General features: G+C 45.4%; 1 protein-coding gene across 2 annotated transcripts in view; it reads right to left on the reverse strand.

Annotated features, from left to right (window-relative positions):
* LOC145344932 (exocyst complex component 6B) overlaps window positions 1-23,663 on the reverse strand; it is a 595,965-nt gene that overhangs the window by 80,256 nt on the left and 492,046 nt on the right. For both annotated transcript variants that reach the window (XM_080192414.1, XM_080192326.1), the window contains exon 20: window positions 17,268-17,341. In XM_080192414.1, coding sequence (XP_080048540.1) covers window positions 17,268-17,341 — 74 coding nt within the window. The remainder of the gene's footprint in view (window positions 1-17,267; window positions 17,342-23,663) is intronic.

Here is a 23,663-nt window from a genome sequence, read left to right on the forward strand (position 1 = left end):
CATATAAAATTCTTCCAGAGTGTGACAGGCAGCTGAGAGGCTGGGCGGAGAATCAAAGACAAGGGCTCTAGGCTAAAGATTGGCCATTTAGAGCTGAGATGAGGAGAAATTTCTTCGCTCAGGAGTGTTGTGAGTCTTTGGATTTCTCTATCTCAGAGAGCTGCGTAATGATGCTCCAACATTGAGTGTATTCAAGAAAGAGATCATCAGATTTTTGAACGCTAAGGGATATGAGGGGAGTGCAGGAAGTGAAGCTGAGGTAGAAGATCTGCTATAATTTTTTCAATTATGAAGCAGGTACATGGGGGTATTTGGCCTACTCCTTTACAGAACTGAGAGGCAGGATATGATCGCCCTACCTGCCCCCACACCACCTCTTCTCTGCAAATTCGGGAACACTGTTGGGATGGGTGGAGGAGAACTTGACGCAGAGGTAAAGAGATTATTTGTGAAAGGTGCGAGTCTCATTGAATGCTGAATGTTTCATAGATTCATGCCCTCAAAGGAGTTTCCATATACACAAAACGCAAACATACTTCTGAAAGAACCCTTGACTTGGATCTGATAAAAAGAGTTTACAGCACCAAGGCTATTAAAATGCTGCAATCTCGGGAGATGGTATGATTACAGAAGGTAGATAAAACTGAGTCATCACCGGCTGTACCATGACTCCTACACTTCTCGCCTTTGATTACTCGGTTAATGAGGAGGGTGGTGAATTGGGGAAGGAAGCAGGTCATCCAGCGGGCAACAAGCACAGTTACGACATACCAGCTGTCTTATCTCTGACACAATTATGCACTCTCTCTTTCTTTTAAGCGTGAAGGTGCAGTGGCCCATTTAGAGCCCTTAATATAAGTGCTAGGAATTACCACACATTGTTTGAATGCCCGGATCATTTCCTTGGCAGGATCAGAGAGATATCAAATGTCCTTGTACCTGGCAGGGGTGATGGACAGGTGTTTATGGGACCCTGCTTTGCGCAAGTTGGCTCACGTGTTTCCCAACATTCAAAAGTCCTTCACCAGCTGTGAATTTTTTTATGATTTCCGAAGCAGTAGGAAGCATTGTAAAAATGCTCCCTCTTTCCTTCCTGGGCTGACCCTCGAGCATTGTGGCAGTTCTTTCCAGTTTCACTGTCATGGATCTCATTCCCAGTATCCATTCGGGGCTATATCTCAGCAGGCCTGTGATGCACCTGGGAAGATACAGGTCCATGGGGTGGACTCACGTGGCTATGTTTGAAACACAGCTAGCTCCGAGAGGCAGCAGTCATTTGGAAGCAGCCGTTAGCTGAGGCAACATTTGCCAACAGCAACTTCTGTATTGCCCTTGAACCGTGTGCTTTGATTGGCCATTTCAGAGTGCATTTAGGAGTCTACCACAGCGTTGTGGATCAGGAGTCACACGCAGGCCAGACCAGTAAAGATGGCAGACATTCAGACATCAGTGAGCCGTGCGTTGGAAGGTAGGTCTGCTGAGGAGCAGTGGAGGATCTTTAAGGAGATCTTTCTTGGTGCTCAGCAGAAATTTATTCCGATGGTTAAAAAGGACAGTAGGAAGAGAGGTAATAAGCCGTGGATAACGAAGGAGGTGAAGGAAAGTGTTAAATTAAAAGCGGAGGAATTTAGAGTAGCTAAGAGTAGTGGGCGAGAAGAGGATTGGGAAAGGTTTAAATGTCAACAAAGATTGACAAAGAAGTTGATAAAGGAGGGTAGGAGAAGCTATGAGGCTGGGCTAGCACTTAATATAAAAAAGGATAGCAAGAGTTTTTATAAATATATAAAAAGGAAGAGGCTGGCTAGGGTGAACGTTGGTCCTTTAGAGGATGAGAAAGGGGAGCTAGTGGTAGGGGATGGGGATATGGCTAAGGTCTTGAATAACTTTTTTGTTTCTGTCTTCACGGAGGAGGACGTGAATAATTTGCCAGGTGTTAGCGATGGAAAGGTGGTAGGAATGGAGGGTCTTAATGACATTACTGTTACTAGAGAGGTGGTGCTCGACAGACTGGAGGGGCTGATTGTGGACAAGTCCCCAGGACCGGATGGAATGCATCCGAGGGTTCTGAAAGAAATGGCGGAGGTTCTAGTGGATGCCTTGGTGGTTATTTTCCAGACGTCGCTGGATTCCGGGGAAGTGCCGGAAGATTGGAAAACGGCTAATGTTACGCCGTTGTTTAAGAAGGGTGCCAGGCAAAAGGCGGGGAATTATAGGCCGGTTAGTTTAACGTCTGTGGTAGGTAAAATGTTAGAATCCGTCATTAAGGAGGAAATTGCGAGGCATCTTGAAGGGAATTGCTTGATAGGGCGGACGCAACACGGTTTCATTAAAGGGAAGTCGTGTCTGACAAATTTACTGGAGTTCTATGAGGATGTGTCTAGGGCAGTGGATAGAGGAGAGCCGGTGGATGTGGTCTTTCTGGATTTTCAGAAGGCGTTTGACAAGGTACCTCACAAGAGGTTATTGCAGAAGGTCAGGGGACATGGAGTTGGGGGTAGGGTGTTAGCGTGGATAGAGGATTGGTTGTCAAATAGGAGGCAGAGAGTGGGGGTCAATGGGTGCTATTCGGATTGGCGGTTGGTGACTAGTGGGGTGCCCCAGGGGTCGGTGCTGGGGCCTCAGCTATTTACCATTTATATAGATGATCTGGAGGAGGGAACCGAGTGCAGGGTGTCGAAATTTGCTGATGACACCAAGATTGGGGGAAAGGCAAATTGTGCGGAGGGTGTGGAGAGTCTGCAGAAGGATCTAGATAGGCTGGGCGAATGGGCCAGGAAATGGCAAATGGAATTTAATGTTGGCAAGTGTGAGGTGGTCCACTTTGGTAGGAAGGACTATTACTTACGGGGCGAAAAACTGCAGCAGGCGACGGTGCAGAGGGACCTCGGGGTCCTTGTGCATGAGTCGCAAAAACCCAGCTTGCAGGTGCAGCAGGTGGTCAGGAAGGCGAATGGGATGCTGGCCTTCATAGCGAGGGGGATTGAATATAAAAGTAGGGAGGTCTTGCTGCAGCTGTATAGGGCATTGGTGAGGCCGCAGCTGGAGTACTGTGTGCAGTTTTGGGCGCCGCACCTGCGCAAGGATATTTTGGCCCTGGAGGGAGTGCAGAGGAGGTTTACTAGGCTGATACCGGAGTTGAGGGGATTGAGCTATGAGGAGAGGCTGAATAAACTAGGCTTGTACTCGTTAGAGTTTAGAAGAATGAGGGGAGATCTCATTGAGACGTATAAGATGATGAATGGGATGGATAGGATAGAGGTGGAGAGACTCTTGCCGCTCAAAAAAGACAGTAGGACTAGGGGGCACAGCCTCAAGATAAAGGGGAGGCGGTTTAGAACGGAGTTGAGGAGGAACTTCTTCACTCAAAGGGTGGTGAATCTCTGGAATTCTCTGCCCGTTGAAGTGGTGGAGGCTGCCTCGCTAAATATTTTTAAGAAGCGGGTTGATGGGTTCTTGATAAGAGAGGGGATTAAGGGTTATGGGGAGAGGGCGGGAAAGTGGAACTGAGCCACAACAGATCAGCCATGATCTTATTGAATGGCGGGGCAGGCTCGAAGGGCTAGATGGCCTACTCCTGCTCCTATTTCTTATGTTCTTATGTTCTTATGAGAGATGACAGTTTTTGGAGCGCTGCCCCGTCATCTGGGGCCTGATGAAGAGGCAGTGCTCCGAAAGCTCGTGCTACCAAATAAACCTGTTGGACTTTAACCTGGTGATGTGAGACTACTTACTGCGCATGTCACTTGCTATTTTAACTCAGCACCTCACTCTCATGCCTATATATCCATCCTTGGCCTGCTGGCATGATCCAGTAAAGTCCAACGCAAGCTGGAAGAGCAGCACCTGATCTTCCAGCTGGGTATACTGCAGCCCTTGGGATTAAACATCGAATTCAGCAACTTTAGATTTTGATCTTTCTCCTCCATTATAAACCCCCTTTTTTCTAATATTCCATACATGTAATGCCCCAATGCAAACTGCCCCACTACACACCAGGCCATCCATCTTTTGTTCTTAAAGGTGCTCCTTTGTTATGACAGTTCCAGCACATTCTCTCTCCCTTCAGTTCTGACAAAGCATTAATGGACTAAAAACATTAACTCTGCTTCTCTCTTAGTAGATGTTGGCAAACCTGCTGAGTTTTAACAGCATCCTCAATTCTTGTTTCAGACTCCAGCATCTGCAGTATTTTGCCAATTTTTTTTGTCCAGAAGGGTGTATTGGCTTTGGAGGAGAAGAAGCAAAAATTCACCAGAACGCTGCCAAGCTTAAAGAATTTAGTCGCAAGGATAGATTGCATAAACCTGTTTCTACACTTACAATTAATGGGTGACCTACCTGAGGTGTCTAAAATAACTTAAAGGGATTTGATGAGGTATGCAGACAGAAATCAGTTCCTCGGTAGGGGGAGACCAGAAGGGGACATATCCTTAGAATTAGAGCTAGGTCACGGAGGGGTGAAATCTGAAAAATTGTTTTGAACACGAGCGTTTGTCGAAATTTTGAACCCTCTCACGCGACCAAAGGAAGGTGGGTGCTAGGGGCCGGCTGAGATTTTCAAAACTACGATCGATACGACTTTTGTTTGGGAAAGGTATGTGGAATAGAGGTAAATTAGGGTGGTCATGGTCTGTTTGAATACAGGATGTCAAGTGACCTCCTCCCCCTGTTCCTTTGCACAATGGTTAGCATCGCTGCCTCATAATGGCAGAGGGCTGGGTTCGATTCCCAGCTTGGGTCACTGTCTGCACATTCTCCCCATGTCTACGTGTGTTTCCTCGAGGTGCTCTGGTTTTCTCCCGCAGTCCGAGAGACATGCTGGTTAGGAGCGTTTGCCATGCTAGATTCTCCTTCAGTGTACCCAAACAGGTGCCGTTGTATGGCGACTACGCAATTTTCACAGTAACTTCATTGCAGTGTTAATATAAGACTATTTGTGACACTAATAACCTTTAAAACTTCATACTCAGAGAGGACTGAGGCAGGTCACGAGGCCGAACAACATGCAGCTCACAGTCTTACCCCTGGTTGGCTCTGAACTTCACTATGACTCAAGATTCTGATATAAAATAACGTGACTGCTGTAAATGATAGCTGACAGTTCCAGCTGTTCAGCAGCATAATCAGAGCAGACTGCCTAGGTGTGCTTAAAGCAATCTGCATATCCAAAGATACTAATGTACAGTGGCACAGGGCAGCAAGGTGGCACAGCGGTTAACAGTGGCAGGGGCCTGGGTTCGATTCCCAGCTTGGGTCACTGCCTGTGCAGAGTCTGCATGTTTTCCCCATGTCGGCATGGGTTTCCTCCGGGCGCTCCAGTTTCCTCCCAAGCTTCAAAGACGTGCTAGTTAAGTGGATTGTATGGTAATTGCCTCATGATGTCCCAAAATATTTACGGTTGGATGGATTAGCAATGGTAAATGCGTGGAGTAATGGGAATAGAGTGGAGAAGAGGGCCTGGGAAATTCTATCACAGTGTCAGTACCTACCTGGTGGCCTCCTTCTATAATCCTATTTCAACTCAGAATTTCCTGGGTTCCATGTCTCTCCTTTTCTGGAGGCAATGTTACACTGAGGCGGGCTGCCACGTTGTTTTACTTTGCAAAGGTAATAACACTACAAAAGTACTAATATGAAATGCTTCACGATGTCCTGAGGCCATGAAAGGTGCTGCGTTCCCCTCCCCACAAGAATCTGTCCTGGGACCTCAACTATTCACTACATTTATTCGCCTCTTATTGTTGACCCGTAGACATACAATACGCAAAAACCTTCAAAGCTGTTCTGACCTGGCAAATTCTTTCTGCCGTCTAATTCACCAAATTTAACAATCCCAATGTGTTTTCGGATAAAATTTGACAAAACCTGCACTGGGAAGATTAATTTAACATGACATTAAAAATCAGCCTGCACAGATAGCCTAGGGCTGACAAATTAGCTGGGTGCTTGAAATGATCTTGCAAGTTGAGATACTGCTTGCCTGAACTTAACGACATAGAAGACAAAAACAATTTCAGGAAATATTTTCAGATATTTGTCAGAAGCATATGCACTTTAGAGTCAGGAAAAGACCAGTAGGCATAAAAAGTCTATCCACATTATCCAGAGATCAATCCCAACAATTCACCTTCTCACCCTTTCCCTCAACATCACCATACCTCCAATACTCTCCTCAGCAAATCACTCAACAACTCCAAACCATCTCCACTCTCCCTCTTCACCATATCACACACTCCCGTCTCATGATAATCCTCAATCACTCACCATATACCCCACTCCCTCCTCACCGTCTCCTCCTCCATTCCCTCCTCACGTCAATTAATGTCAACCATATCCCTCAATCCCTCGCCCAAATCTCATCATATCCCTCAATCCCTCGCCCACATCTCATCATATCCCTCAATCCCTCTTCCACATCTCATATCCCTCAATCCCTCATCCATATCTCATATCTCTCAATCTTTCGCCCAAATCTCATATCCCTCAATCCCTTGCCCACATCTCATCATATCCCTCAATCCCCCTACCACAGCCTCACCCCCTCTTCACAATATTCCTCAAGACGTCAAACTTATCCCACACTCGCTCTTCACCAAATCCAGTGCTCCCCCTTATGATATTCCTCAATCCCACCTCACCATATCACACGCTCTCTCCTCGTGATAGTCCTCTATTCCTTACCATATGCCTTGCATCAATCAATTTGAATCATATGCTCATCCACTCGTCACTGGTCAACTCACCCTCCTCCCCATATCCCTCACTCTCAATTCTCCATATCCCGCACTCTCAATTCTCCATATCCCTCACTCTCGATTCTCCATATCCCGCACTCTCGATTCTCCATATCCCGCACTCTCGATTCTCCATATCCCGCACTCTCGATTCTCCATATCCCGCACTCTCGATTCTCCATATCCCGCACTCTCGATTCTCCATATCCCGCACTCTCGATTCTCCATATCCCGCACTCTCGATTCTCCATATCCCGCACTCTCGATTCCCCATATCCCTTGTTCTCGATTCCCCATTTCCCGCACTCTTGATTCCCCATATCCTGCACTCTCGATTTCCCCATATCTCACACTCTCGAGTTTCCAAATCCCGCACTCTCAAGTCCCCACATCCATCACTCTTGATTCCCCATATCCCGCAATCAATTCCCCATATCCTGCACTCTTGACCTGCCAAATTCCAAACTCGATTCCCTTTATCTTTCACTCTCGTTTCCCCATATCCCTCAATCTCGATTCCCATATCTCTTACTCTTGATTCTCCGTATTCCCCACTCTCGATTCTCCATACCCTGCATTCTTGATTCCTCATATCTCTCATTCTCTACTCCCCATATCTCTTGCTCTTGATTCCCCATATCCCGCACTCTCGATTTCCCCATATGTTTCACTCTCTACTCACCATATCATTCACTCTCGATTCCCCATATCCCTCACTCGATTCCCCATATCCCGCATTCTTTACTCTCCACATCCCGCACTCTCGATTCCCCGTCTCCCCCACTTTCAACTTTCCCATATCCCTCACTCTCGGCTCCCCATATCCCGCAATCTCTACTCATGTCCCACACTCACTACTCCCCACATCCCACACCCTCTACTCCGCATATCCCTCACTCTCGATTTCCAATAACCCTCACTCTCTACTCCCATATCCCTCGCTCTCGATTCCTCATATCCCACACTCTCGATTCCCCATATCCCGCACTCTCGATTCCCCATATCCCGCACTCTCTACTCCCCATATCCCGCACTCTCTACTCCCCATATCCCGCACTCTCTACTCCCCATATCCCGCACTCTCTATTCCCCATATCCCGCACTGTCCACTCCCCATATCCCTTGCTCTCTACTCTCCATATCTCACTCTCTCTAGTCTCCATATCTCTCACTCTGGATTCCCCATATCCCGCACTCTCTTCTGACCAATCCTCTCAATCCTTTCCCATCATATCCTTCGCTAGGAACAAATTGAATTGCCTCTTGATCTCATTTTCAGTTCTATTGGCATGACCTCCCTCTCACCCTAACTGTCAACGTATCAACCGACTCAAGAACAGCTTTTTCCCTGCTGCCATCAGACTTCTGAATGGGTCTACCTCATGTTAAGGTGATCCTTCTCTACATCCTAGCTATAAGTGTAACAATACATTTTGCACCCTCTCCTCTCCTTCTCCCCTCCGTTCTCTGTGAACAACATGTTTTGTCTATATAGCGAGCAAGAAACAATAGTTTTCACTGCATGTGAACACTCACGAAAATAATAAATCAAATCAAGAAAAAGGATTCCAGTTCAAAGTCTCCTCTTTGCAAAAGAAGACCGCCTAATTTCCTTCACATTTCTCAGAACAGCCTTCTTATCTAACCTGTACCCAGCTTACTTCAACTAAAAAAAAACATTGTATTCTCTCTGCGTCATCAGATTGGAGATTGCAAGCTGAACAAATGGTTCATACAAATAGTGTTTTTTTTAATACCCCAGAACTTGTTTTTTTGTCCTTTATCCTTTGGATCTCAATTTAGTCTGAGGTGTAGATCCACAGCTGCTGGCCACCCACCAGCATGCGGGTGTCATTCAATTCCCATTTTAAAGTCATCCACACAATCTACCCATTATAAATTATGTCCACATTCATACATGTGAACCTGAAACATGGTAATTGCACTGTGAGGGCACTAAAGCACCCACAGAGAGGTTTAAGGGCCAAATGTAATTTGAGCTTCAAAGATTTACATAGGCAGTGTGCATAATAAATGTGGACAAAACTTACAATTGGAAAATTGAGAAATCTGTATTTAATGAATGAAGTGGGCGGGGGGCGGGGGGGGGAGGCGGTAAGCCAATCAGTGCTGGTTTAACAGTGGGGAAGCAGTGGAGAACATGCCCCTGGCTACATCAATGGGGACAAAGTAGAAATGGTCAAGACCTTCAGGTTTTTAGCTGTCCAGATCACCAACAACTGTCTTGGTCCCCCCATGCCAACACTAAGCCCACCAACACCTCTACTTTCTCAGAAGACAAAGGAAATTTGGCATGTCCACCACAAGTCTCACCAACTTTTACAGATACAACATAGAAAGCATTCTTTCTGGTTGTATCACAGCTTGGTATGGCTCTTGCTCTGCCCAAGACCACAAGAAACTACAAAGGATTGCGAATGTAGCCCAATCCATCATGCAAACCAGCCTCCCATCCTTTGACTCTGTCTACACTTGCTCTGCCTCAGGAAAAGCAGCCAGCATAATTAAGGACCCCACACACTGCGGACATTCTGTCTTCCACCTTTTTTCATTGGGAAATAGATACAAAAGTCTGAGGTACCAGCCGACTCATGAACAGCTTCTTCCCTGCTGCCATCATACTTTTGAATGGACCTACCTTGCACTAAGTTGATCTTTCTCTACACCGAGCTGTGACTGTAACACTACATTCTGCACTCTCTCCTCTCCTTCTCTATGAACGGTATGCGTTGTCTATATAGTGTGCAAGAAACAATACTTTCCACTGTATGTTAATACATGTGACAATAATATATCAAATCAAATAAAAAGAGAATTCTTGTATTGGTAGGGTGATGGTTGAGGATCACGCAGTGACGGCACGGGCGGGGGGGATTGCAGAACTAGGAATGTTGGGTGTGGAGGGTGGGGGGTTGTGATTTGAAGGATTTTACACGTGCACTAATATTGAGACTGGATTAGGAAGTAGAATTTGGCACGGGAGCGAGTCGACTTCTTGTGAGCTGTCCCCAACATAGCCTCTTTTTTGATCTTTCTCTTCACCTTACCTGTAACTGTAACACTATATCCTGCATCCTCTCCTTTCCTTCTCCCCTATGTATTCTCTTAATGGTATGCTTTGTCCGTATAGCATGCAAGAAACAATAATTTTCACTGTATACCAAATACATATGACAATAATAAATCAAATCAAAAGTTCTCAGTCCTTAGACATGAGAAGATGGTAAAAGGTCTTCTTTGCAGCTTGTTGGGGTGGGGGTATCTGGGGTTCGGGAGGTAGGTACATACAAATTCCTCACTGGACACATTTTTCTTTTCTTTTTTTCTGCTGTTGTTTTCTGCAATGAACCTGCCCGGCATTGGCTCTCTCTCATTTTGAGCTCACAAATGTGCTTCCTGTTGAGCTATTCAGTTCCTTGGGCAGGCAGCAGTAACGTCAGGAGGACAGGCTCTATTCATCAATCCAGCCTAATTTGGCAGGTTAAAGGTGAGAGTGAGTCTTATTGTGCGACGGACGCAGGCGAGTGAGTGACACTAGATCACATGCTTGACAATTGCAGGGTGTCTGCAGTCACAGGGGGTCAGGATTGCTGCTTGCCCTCTAACCAGAAGCCCAGTGCCTGCTCACACACTGAAATTCAGTATTGCTACACTACTTTCAAGAGATTCTTTTGCCTCTCTCTTTTTCAGTCTCCCCATCTATGTCTTTCTCCCTTACTGTCTAAACGTGTTTCTCTGCCTTTTTATGCAATGCTCTCTCTGTCTACCTGTGTGTGTGTGTGCGTGCCTCTATCTATCTGTGTGAATTTCTCTTTACCTGTGTGTAAGATTCTCACTCTGCATCTCATCTTGCTTTCTCCACCTTTCATTGGCTCTCTCTCCCACTTTCGTTCTCATTCTCTCCCCCTTTCATTCTCACTCTCTCCCCATTTCGTTCTCACTCTCTCTCCCTTCGTTCTCTCTCCTCCCATCATTCTCACTCTCTCCCCCTTTTGTTCTCACTCACTCCTGCTTTCGTTCTCAGTCTCTCCCCTTTCCATTCTCATTCTTCCCCCCTTTTGTTCTCACTCTCCCCCCCTTTCATTCTCACTCTCTCCCCCTTTTGTTCTCATGGTCTCCCTCTTTCATTTGCACTCTTCCTCCCTTTCCTTCTCACTCTCCCCCCTTTCCTTCTCACTCTCTTCCCCTTTCCTTTCCACTCTCTTCCCCTTTCATCCTCATTCTTCCCCCTTTCGTTCTCACTCTCTCCCCCTATCGTTCTCACTTTCTGCTCTCTTTCGAAATTGAGAACTTTTGAAACTGCGCATAAAATTAATTACCGCACGAATAAAAGGAAATGTTGGAAATACCCTGCAGCTCAATCAGAGACTGTCAAGGAGAGATTAATATTCAGCAGGAAATGTGTGACTGATTTTAGAATTGGTTCAGGAACCAGATAATGGTTCGGGTTGGAAATAAAGATGCTAAAGAAACGAGCAAGTTTTACAATTAAATATTCTTCATAAAGTCTATGTGGAACAGAAAGTGCTGCATAGGATTATATTTGAACTGTCATTGCTATGTTATGTAGGAAATTACATCAGGCATGTTAAACACAGCAAGATTATATAAACAATGAGGTGGCATTTGGTGGGGGTGGTTGAGAGGTTAGGGATGGGTTGAGCAAGCGGGGATTATTCTTTCCAGCATGTTCTGCAAGTTCCCTGTGCCAGGAGATCTCCGACAGCTACCAGAGGCAAGACTTCAGTGCCTAATATTCCAGCCTGAGGTTCCACAGCTCTGACAATGCAATGCTCCCTCATTAAACTAAAATGCACAAATGCCTTGTGCAGGTGGATGGGTAGCCACCTTTGTACCAAGTGCTGTGTGTTTTGATTGAGAAATCCTCACACCCAGTTTCTCAGCAGGCAGCAGGTGGGAAAGTTTTAATTTATTAGTGTTTTCATTTATTAAAGTTTTTATTTGTTAGTGTCACAAGTAAGGTTCATTAATACTGCAATGAAGTTACTGTGAAAATCCCCTAGTCGCCACACTCCTGTTCGGATACCCCATCTGGGCCAGTTGCTTTCCGTGGGTTGACTTTTGAGAAGGCTGCTCTGAAATAGTGACTTCAGATACAGGTTTGTCCGAGGCTTCTGGGATGGAGGGCGTGCTCTCGCTGACCTCTTGGACCAGTTGGATTGAAAGGCCTGTTTCCGTGCTGTATTGCTCAATGACTCTATGGCTGGAAACTTACCACCATTCACGCTGGCGGGATTTCCCCACCTTGCTGCAGCGAACGGAAATTTGGCTGGCCACCAAATGTTCCGACCTTGTTGCAGTGGGAGCGTGGCGTGAAGGGGCGGTAGGATTGTGCTCAATGACACTATGACCATAAGCAGTGCGGTGAAGCCGTATAATTTCACCTGCGATGTCAAAAATACCGGGCACTGCCTCATGCCTCCAATTCCAAATATACTGAACCCTCACTTTCAGCCAGCGGTGATTCTGGGACCATAGCCTCGCCCCTCAAAGCACTGCAAAAATGTTTGGTGTATTTTTTCTCAAGCCACGCTCACAGGATCAAGTGTGAAGTACCTTTCATTTAATTCATTCTTGGGATATGGGTGCTGCTAAAAGACCCACATTTATTTCCCTTCCCCAGTTGTCCTCTGAGAGCAGTTAAGAGTCAATCACACTCAGAGTCACATGTCATCAGACCAGGTAAGGATTCATTACCTCAAGAACATTAGGACTTTTATGACAATCGATGATAGAACATAGAACATAGAAAAACTACAGCACAAATAGGCCCTTCGGCCCACAAGTTACACTGATCATATCCATACCTACTAGGCCTACCTATAACCCTCAATCCTATTAAATCCCATGTACTCATCAAGTTTGATGATAGTTTGATGGTTACCATTACTGAAACCACTTTTCAATTCCAGATTTCATTTCATTAATTTAATCTATTAACTAAATATAAATTCCACTCTGCTATGATGGGATTGAACCTGTGTCCCAATTTTTACAGGTGCACCATAGAAAGCATTCTTTCTGGTTCTATCGCAGCTTGGTATGGCTCCTGCTCTGACTGAGACTGCAAGGAACTACAAAAGGTCGTGAATGTAGCCCAATCCATCACACAAACCAGCCTCCCATCCACTAACTCTGTCTACACTTCTCGCTGTCTCAGCAAAACAGCCAGCATAATCAACGACCCCACACACCCCAGACATTCTCTCTTCCACCTTCTTCCATCGGGGAAAAGATACAAAAGTCTGAGATCACGTACCCACTGACTCAAGAACAGCTTCTTCCCTGCTGCCATCAGACTTTTGAATGGGCCTATCATATATTAAGCTATGACTGTAACATTATATTCTGCACTCTCTCCTTTACCCTATGTACTCTATGAATGGCATGCTTAGTCTGTATAGTGCACAAGAAACAATGCTTCTCACTGTATTCCAATACATGCGACAGTAATAAATCAAATAAAAATCAGGGCATTAGCCTGGGCCTCTGGATTGTTAGTCCAGTGACATTACCACTACACCACTGTGTCCCGAGCTTAAATTATAGAGTCTTTCCCCCAGCTGCCATTAATCCTACCCACCTCTACAGGTGACTGTTTCAAATAGCAGTACTTACTTTGAAGGGGACAGCTAACAGAATGTTGAGAAAACTGGTTACAAACAGGGGAGGGGGGAGTGGTGGGTAGCTAAGGACAGCTGCTCAATCTGGTAAAGGTTTTTCACTGGGTTGCTGCTGGGGCCACTGTTGTTCACCATTTGGATAAATCATTTTGCAGTCAGGAATCAAAAGTTTAATTTCAAAATCTAGAGAGACGACATCAAATTGGGAGGTACAGTACAAAGTAATATTGTGACAAAGTACAGAACGGCATGAGTAAATCTGAAAAATGAGCATTCAGTTAGCAATAATTTCAATATAGATAAGTGTGACATGGTGCATTTTGATAGCATGAATAAGAATTTCTGCTGTAGCTCTTCTAAAACCAATGTATCCTTCTTGAGGCGCAATGCCCGAAGAAAGCAATTACTCCAGCTAAGTACTGACCAAAGCTCTGTACAACTAAAGCATCAGTTCCATCCTTTGAGATAAAGGCCAAGATCTCTTTCACTTCCTTTGTACTCACGCACTAAGTTTTAATGATCTGTGTACAGAGACCCCCTACACAATTCCTCGAGCAAAAACAGGAATTCAGGTCCATCTTAACTGGACCCAAAGTGGACAGCCTCAAACTTAAAGCAGTTTACTATTTTTCTTTTGAAAAGCTGGTGCATGCTGGAGGTACCCTTGCTGTAAAACACAACCCTGGGCATAGTTCTCTCCTGTAATACAAGACCATCAGGGTGAGGATGGCCAGGCTGGGTTGTTGTGTTGCTGAAAGATATCAAGGTGTTGCAGTACGCAGGGTTAATGGGCAAAATAGCTAAATCATCACGGATAAAATAAACATTTTTTACAAAGCAGCAAATAAAGGACCCAAATAAAGAAGTAAGCTTGCGTGATTGCTATGCATGCATTTTGGTCTATTTATGTCCATGTATGCTTGCTTACATATGCGTGTCTGTAAAATGCATGCATGTCTAAAGGGATTGTGTAGTCCCTGAGGGGTAAAGGCAAGAGTGACATGTCCATTATGTGATGTTTTGGTGCCTAGGCTACCTTTACAACCAGTGGAATTAGGAGCTCATTAATCAGCCTGTCAGTGCTGGCTGGAGATGGAGAGGCTGATGAGCAGGCTTTTCACCGCATGATATGTAGCACTGCACGTTGAGGTTAGTGCGACCGCTTGACAAGGTTTGCCTTCAATCTCAGGTCTTCCGCAAAGACAGCCAAGGTTGCAGGCACCACAATAAAGGGCTTGAGGAAGATGGAAGCCTCAAGAAAACATTTTTTAAAGCATTTTTTGTAGGTAAATGTTATCTCAATTTTCCTCCTGTTCCCAGCTCTCACTAGGCTCCTGCTCAAAGGGACTGGGCCTGGACAGACAGGTGAATGCTGATAAATTTATTTAATCATGGACGAGAGGAAGGTGGACAGTTGAAGCCTCACCTAATGCTGACTTTTTCTGGCACTCACTGGATCATGATCAGAAATATAAACCATTTTCTCCCCAGCAGAAACAGTGCATTTACCTCTCCAGATCAGATGGCGATTACATCTCTCCTTGTAGCTCAGTGTGCCTGGGTCATACTGCCCAAAGACCACTGAACCAGTATCTGATTGCAGCTGAGGACTTCAACAGGACTGGGGTAGCACAGTGGTTAGCACTGCTGTCTCACAGCGCTAGGGAGCCCATTCAGTTCCTGGCTTGGGTCACAGTCTGCACCGAGTCTGCATGTTCTCTTCCTGTCTGCATGGGTTTCCCCGGGGTGTTCTGCTTTCCTCCCACAGTCCGAAAGACGTGTTGGTTAGGTGCACTGCCCGTGCTAAATTCTCCCTCAGTGTACCCGAACAGGCGCCAGAGGATTTTAACAGTAATTTCATAGCAGTGTTAACGTAAGCCTATTTGTGACACTAATAAATAAACTTTAAGGAGTGCCTCAATTGACCTCAGCATGTTTATGCCCAGTCCCAGTTACTGCCACGACTAGATGTTCTTGTTTATTGAACCTTGCATTGCTGAGAGTGCAAACACTGAACCATGAGGCTGATAAGCTACTAACTGTTCAGAGTTAACTCACTTCTGCTGGGTCGGCAGCAATGCCGCAAGTCTTGGCCTCATCGTTGCAGGACTACAGAAGAGTATAAATGTCAGCTAAGTTATTCCATTCCTCTCAGTATCCTCCTGCACATTATTGGCAACACTGGCAGGTCAGCATTTGTTCCTGCCCCTAGTTGCCCTCAAGAAAGTGGTGCTGGGCTTCCTTCCTGAACTGCAGCGGTCCATGGCGTGACGGCACTAAACATTTGCAAATCACTGGAGTATTGCATCCAACTCTGGGCACTAGACTTTCAGAACAATGTCAAGGCCTCGGAAAGTGTGCAGAGGATATTTATATAGGGATAATTCCAGGGGCGAGGGACCTTAGTAATGTGAAGACTGTTCTCCCTCAGGCTGGAGAAGTTTAATGGGGTTTAATATCTTCAAGATGATAAAGGGTTTTTTGACACAGCAAATAAGGCAAAACTGTTTCTGCTGGCAGAAGACCAGATTTCAGATCATTTTTAAAATTAGGGGAGTTGAGTTGATGAGAAATCATCTTATTCAGTGAGTCGTTAAGATCAGGAGTGCGATGGTGAAAATTAATTCAACAGCGACTTTCAAAAGGGAATTGGGTAAATATTTAAAGACAAAATAATATGAAGGGCTATGGGGGAAGAGCAGAGGAGTGGGACCACTGGGATAAGTCTTTGAAAGTCGCTTTCCATGGTATCTGCCTGTGTATCTATGTACGTACATGTAAAAATATTTCCCTGAGGGAACTCTGGTCGCTTATTCCCTGTGTTAAGTGACCTGATTAAAAGCTTCTCCAAGGAAGCTTGCGAGGGTGTCCTAACCCCGGGGATGTGCTACGATTGTGCTCGATAAAATATTCCCCGAAAAATATGCAAACAAAAATCAGCAGCTAAATGCATGAAACGGGATTAGGCACAGGCCGTGGCGCTAATGAGTGAGTGCAACACCAACCACCCTTCCCACCACCCCCCACCCCCCCCCATACTCCCCCTCACTCTACTGCCACCCGCAAAGTAAAACAGAGTGAAGTAATGGGTTCAGAACATCAGTCAGCGGTGACTGCTACATTCACAGATCCTGACAAACCCCCATCTATCTTCTAACTGAAAAGATGACAGGATAAGAATCTCCTTTTTATTTTCGTGGCACGCCCACTGCTGTCCCAGGAGATTGCCGGATTGAGTTGCTCTTTTCAATTGCAAGCGCAGCGGAATTATCAAGAAAACTGTATAGGTACCTGCTGCAGTGACATCACTGGCAATAAGAGTCCTAGAGGTGGACAAGGCTGACTGTAAATCATCATTATAAGGCAGCATTCTATCAGCCAGCTTGGAAAGAATGGTTAGCAGTGGTCATGACAGAATGCTAATTCTTCCTTCCTTTAACTCGCTCTCTGGACATTATCTCTCTGAACAATACGTCTGCCAAGCAGGTGGTCCCTGCACACTGCTCCCTGTATACCAAACACCTGCTTTGTGTCACCCCTCTCCGACAGTCGCTCCAGTGCTTCACTGTGGGACTGCAGAGCCAAGGATGTGACAGCTCTTCTAGGCTCAGAAATTTTGGGGAGGGGAGTGGGGTGTGGGGGGGGAAGGGGGAGGCCGGGGCAGTCTGGCTGGCCAGGCCTCAGGCTTTTCTCGAAGGCCAGAAAGCCAACAAAAAGGACGAACAACAGCAGCGGCCAAGGGCCCCGGCCGTGGAGTTGATAGCGGTGGGAAGGTGGTGGTGGGGGGCGGGGGGGGTGCGAGGACGAGCGTCTATCGCATCCTGCAGGCACTGCGGTCTTCAGTCACACATTTAAAACAAAGGCTTACTTGTCTCAAGTCGATGAAGGCCAACTGCAGCGTGTCCCCTTGGAACCCAGGCACCGGTCCGGATCTGGCAAAGTCTGTGGGAAAGAAAAGAGGATAAAAACATCTCTAAACAACCATGGACAGGGAGATTGGCAGACGGATGACAGCACAGACAGTGAGGCCAAGCTAGAGGAGGACCATTCTTCTAAGGAATCATGTCTTCCTCCCCTACACCTTTGTTCACCCGTCAAAAATTCTGTCATCAAACCACCATTAATTCCAAGCCTTGACAGCTAGGAACTGTACTAATCGACCTAAAATTTATTCCCATGGGCTGTTTTAGCTTCATAGTTTTTCTTTTCCCTTCTTTCTCGAACGAACAAACAGCTTGCGAATAGTTTCTCGACACAATAAAATCTACAGCTGGTGAAATCCTTTCAATTCTGTTAAACTGATTTGATTTTCTATCCCGCACGGCCCACACTGTGGGATCTTTTAAATTACACGCTTGTCACCTGATTTTATTAATGCTAATAAGAGAACATTAAAAGCTCCGATCTCCCCCTCGCCATCGACCGCCACCCCACAACCCCTCCCTGTTTACAACTTGTTTTCAGATGAAAGTCTAAATAAGAAAACTGTCTGGTATAGCTACGTTATTAGCGTGTTTTCAGAAAGGTCGGAAAATATTGGCGCGTCCGGCTGTAAAGGTGCTGCTAATCATAGCATTGAGCAAATGCTCACTCCGAAAAGGAGAACCGGCAATGGTGAAGCAGATGCAACGGAGAAAGAGAGAGAGGGGCACACAGGGACAGGCAAAAACGAGAGAGGAGAAAGAGAGAGAGAGAGAGAGAGAGAAAGAGGCCAAAGCTTTACAGAGGTGCGGGAGATTAGAGGGGGCTTGAATGTGGCAAGGAGGGGAGGATTGGGTAAGAAACTGCAAGGGAGAGGCAAGAAGCAGAGGGAGAAGGGGTGAGAGTGTACGATACGAGGCAGAGCTGAGACAGAGAAGTAAGAGTGACAGATCCAGACACAGAAGTGGAGACTGAAAACAGACAGGCTCCAGAGGAAGAAAGGTTAAAAAAAGGGAGGGATAAAAGAGTCAACAGACCGCATTAGTGTCACAATCAACAGATTTTTGACAGCATTTGCTGTGTTGATTGTTATATAACCTGGTGTTAGACGTTCGGTAATTTTAAACTTCCAATTTTCTGCCAACGACGGTCTTGCTTGGAACAATCCCTTCTGCACATTCATTCACAGTGAAAATGCAACTAAATTTACACACTTATATAAAATCTCTTTGTGTCAGTATATTTATTTAATATTTGGAACAATATGTTCAGTTGCTTTCTTTTCTAACACAGGTTTCAGACAGTGAGCTGTTTAGAGTTTTAGTGGTTGCACCTCGTCACACTTGCACCTTTCTCACTTTCCAATAGAAGATGCTGGAGCCTTTTCCATTTCACCTGCAGGCAGTTAACAATGACTGCTCACCATACCAGTGGGCAAATAGCCCAAATACTTGGATTACATCCTCCTGCCCGTTGTGTTGGGAGCACGGTTAACCCTCCATTAAGATGGGGGGAAAGCAGTAATGCCCAAGGGAGCACCAAACTATTTTTGGGCTTGTGCAGTCAAATCTGAGTGCATGTGGGTATCAATTAACACAGGAATGCTAGAATTAGAGGCAGAGAGAGGTCATATACAGAGTCCATCGAGTCTGCTGCACAACACAGTTAAGACCACAGCTGATCTGCTACATCAACCTCACTCCGCCATCACCCTATATGTCATACACTCTGTTACCAAAAATCTACTGACTTCAGTCTTGAATATAGAGTATCCCAAAGATTCGCAACCATCTGAGTGGAGAGATTTCTCCTCATCTCAGTCCTAAATGGACTCCTTGAAGACAAAGGTAGATGAAGGTTCAGGTTGGGGTGGGGGTGAAGGAAACAGGAATAAAGACAGGACAACACAGCTTTTTAATGCCCAGTGAAACATTTTTAAAATTAATTCTGGGGATGTGGGTGCTGCTGACAAGGACGGCACTTATTGCTCAGCCCTCATTTCCCTTTGAGAAGGTAGTGAGTTATCTTCTCGACCTGCCACAGTCTGTCTGGTGAACGTACTTCCACAAGGGGCTGGAGGGTTGTTTCAAGATTTTAACCCAGTGATGATGAAGGTTATTTTTGCTGGTAGGTTTATTATCTCCGGGTGGAGTGTTCTTTTGTATTGCAGCTTGAAAAGCAACATTTTTTTTATTCATTCGTGAGACATGGGCGTCACTGGCTAGCCAGCATTTATTGCCCATCCCATGTTGCCCTTGAGAAGGTGGTGGTGAGCTGCCTTCTTGAATCGCTGTGGTGAAAGGCCATATTCTGTGGGTTGACCCACAATATCATTAGGGAGGGAGTCCCAGGATTTTGACCCTGTGACTGCGAAGGAACGGCGATATATTTCCAAGTCAGGACGGTGGGTGGCTTGGAGGGGGACTTGGAGCTTGGTGGTATTCCCATGTATCTGTATTAAATGTCAACATTTAACATGGTTATCCGTTTAATGACCTTGAGTGAATTGGAGTAAATAGATCTAAGGAGTGAGATTACCATGCAGTGCTCGATGGTTTGCATAGTCACCCTCAGCCGAATAAGGGAGACAGATTTTTCTCAGTCTTAGCGTGCAGGGATCAGTAAGATAAACGTTTATGTCATTACTACATCTGCTATTCGTTATGGCATCACAAGACAAACAGCCTCATCCCCTTCTTTGTTTTCACTTGCAAAGTGGGTAGCACATTCACCTGAAGGTCAGGAAGTGTGGATAAAAGAAATACCCCAGAGCACTGTAATGTCCCTTCACCAAAAGAAATCCTATCTCCAGTGAGATAGACCAAAATATTAACCAGATAATGGCCCCTCCCACTAATCAGAGCAACTAATTTCTGATCTGCATAATACACTGGGAAGTAAATACAGAATGTAGGCTGTTACTCCAGTGCAGGAGTAAGGGAGAGCTACGTTGTCAGGGTGCCATCTTTTGGTTAAATTGAGGCTCTGTTTTCCTATTCAACAGACAATTGTATTGTTCAAAGGGCAAACAGGTAGGAATCTGCAGCTATAAACAGAGTTTGAGTTAGGTTAGATTGGAAGCTGGGTAGAGTTAGTCTAGTCAGGAGGGAAGAGAGAGAGGGAAAGAGATCAAGGCTGAAAAATCTCATTCTTATCAAGAATCTCTGCAGATTTCAATCCTCACTGCTGTGTACAAATTTACCCAATCAACTTTCCCTCATAATACTAGTAATCGTCTATCAGAATTAAAGGATACTGTGGCAAGAATCATTTCAATTTGAACTAAATGACACAGTTAACACTTGCAATCCATATACAATAGTATCCCCTATTTTCAGAAGTAATCTCACAACACCGAGTTAAAGTCCAACAGATTTATTTGGAATCACGAGCTTTCAGAGCATTGCTCCTTCATCAGATGAATGGACACTCTCCACTCATCTGATGAAGGAGCAGCGCTCTGAAAGCTCGTGATTCCAAATAAACCTGTTAGACTTTGACCTGGTGTTGTGAGGCTACTTACTGTGTCCATCCATTCCAACGCTGGCATCTCCAAATTATTTCTAGAAGGGCTGAAGGAGTGTCACTGTTTGAGTTCACTTATTGAACTTGAGCCTTTCAATTCAGACCACCTTGCTCTGCGGTTTTATGTCTCTGGAACAAAGTAAAATCTTTATTGATGTTTTTAGAGCAAGATATATCGCAGCAACCTTCCTGCTTTGTCACAGTTTCCAGCAGCGGTCAATGGGCAGCAGCAAGAGGATGAAGACCAACTCACTCACTGTACCAACTTGAATGTTCTTCCAAATTACTTTTTGTACCTGTGCCTTTAGTGATGTGCAAATCAGAGATAATTTGTGGACCTGCGTCCAAATGGTTGATTTGTGAGCATTCAGCAACCGCCATCTCTGCTCCGGTCTTCAGCAGACGAAGGTCTCTGTCCTTCAATGTTGAATTAACAATTATCAATGTTAAATTCAATTCCAAAAGTGTCATCAGTATCAAAAGTGGAGGAACTGATGTTCTCAATCTAAGGGGGAGGGAGGAGGAAGTAAAGGGAGAGGGGAGAGAAAGCAGACAGGAGAAAAAAGTATTAAGTTTTTCAAGTTTATTTCTTAGTGTCACAAGTGGGCTAATATTAATGCTGCAATGAAGTTACTGTGAAAATCCCCTAGCCGTCACACTCTGGCGCCTGTTCAGGTACACTAAGGGAGAATTTAGCACAGTCAATGCACCTAACCAGCACATCTTTCAGAAAAAATAGGGGAAACAAGAATAAAAAGGGCACAGAGTGGAAGAGATAAAAGGTGTGTATGAGAGAGAGAGAAGGGAAAAGGTTGCACAGAAGAGAGGAATTCAGTAAGGGAAAGAGAAAGTGAAAGGGGGGAGGGGAAGAGATGGGAAGATACTGATAGATAAATTGCGAGGGTAGAGGGCAAGAGACAGAGATGGCTTCAGGGTGATTTTTAAACTGACAGAGAGGATGAGACAGCACAAGACAGAAAATGATGCAAGCTCGGCTCTGATGAGCCTGAGTGTGGATTTTTCTGCCAACACAACTCTTTTGGCATGTATGTGATAAATTTCCACTTGGGCTTGGTACTGGAGCCAGCTGGTGGTTATGACACTAATCCCCCACTAAAGACTGGAACAGGGACAGTGATGGGTGAATGCCTGCTGATCAAACATTTGGACACACATCCATAAATGACCTCTTTGATCTATACATCTAAAAGCAATTACACAGGTGCAAAAAAGTAAGTAGAAAGGTCTCAGAATCACAGAATACTGCAGTGCAGAAGAGGCCCTTTGGCCCATTGAATCTGCACCAAGGCATGAAAGGTCTCTGGACTAATGCACTGCACGAAACCGTATCTTCAGGAAGGATTGTACGAGGTGTTATTATGGCATGGGCGGCATATTATCAGGCTTGTCGACAAGCTCAACTGACTCTTGATTATTGATTTAAATATGGCGTGTGGGCACTGAGCTACAATGTTATGGGGGTGAGTGGGAGGGGCACCCACCCTATTTTGTGCGCATCCCCGCTGAAAGCACACTTGGTGGTGGCACGTAAACTCCAACTCCCTGTCTGCTCTCCCATGTGGTACTCATTGTAGAAGAGCTGGGGAGTTAAGAACATAAGAAATAGGAGCAGTAGGCCATCTAGCCCCTTGAGCCTGCCCCACCATTCAATAAGATCATGGCTGATCTGAAGTGGATCAGTTCCACTTTCCTGCTTTCTCCCCATAACCCTTAATTCCCTTATTGATCAGAATCAGTTCTCCCCTGTGCCCTGGCCATCATGTAATTCTTTAATTACCATCACTAAAATTATCTGCTCATTATCACATTGCTGTAGGAACTTGCACAATTTGGCTGCTGCATTTCCAGCATTACAAAAATGACTATAGGCACATAGAATCCTACAGTGCAGAAGGAAGCTATCAGGCCCATTGAGTCAGTACTAACCACAATTCCACCCAGACTCTATCCCCATAACACCCTAGCTAGTCCACCTGACACTAAGGGGCAATTTAGCATGGTTAATCCACTTAACCCGCACATCTTTGAACATGGGAGGAAACCGGAACACCCGGAGGAAACCCATGCAGACATGGGGAGAAAGTGCAGACTCCACACAGACTGTGACCCAAGGTGGGAATTGAACCTGGGTCCCTGGCGCTGTGAGGCAGCAGTGCTAACCACTGTGCCACCGTGCTGCACTAAAAAGGGTAGTAAGAAGAATGGTGAGGTTGATTAGGCACTGGGAGGTAGAGGGCATGGCTGAGGTATTAAATGAGGACTGTGCATGGAAGAAGATGCTGTCAAGGTTATAGTGAAAGAGTATCTAATTGAGTTACTGGATTGGCTAAACTTTTAGAAAGATATTGGGAAGGCTGTCTGTATTTCAAGAGGAAAAAGTTACCAGGACTGAATGAGATGCATCTCAGGATGCTGAGGAAGATAATTGCAGAAATATGGAGCCATTCTCCTTTGATGTGGTAGTTACAGAGCTAAGTTTTTAAGTTTCAAATTTATTTATTATTGTCACAAGTGGGCTTGCAGTGGAGTTACTGTGAAAATCCTCTAGTTGCCACACTATAGCGTCTGTTCAGGTACACTGGGGAGAATTTAGCACGGTCAATCTACCTTACCAGTACATTTTCTGGACTGTGGGAGGAAACCGTAGTGTCTGGAGGAAACCCTCACAGACACAAGGAGAACTTGCAGACTCCGCGCAGGCAGTGATCAAAGCCGGGAATTGAACCTGGGTCTCTGATGCTGTGAGGCAGCAGTGCTAATCAGCTTGCCACCGGGCTGTGGAAAAATGTAAACATTG

The sequence above is a fragment of the Carcharhinus amblyrhynchos genome, chromosome 1, assembly GCF_965287045.1.
Source record: "Carcharhinus amblyrhynchos chromosome 1, sCarAmb.v2.hapA, whole genome shotgun sequence".
NCBI lineage: Eukaryota > Metazoa > Chordata > Chondrichthyes > Carcharhiniformes > Carcharhinidae > Carcharhinus > Carcharhinus amblyrhynchos.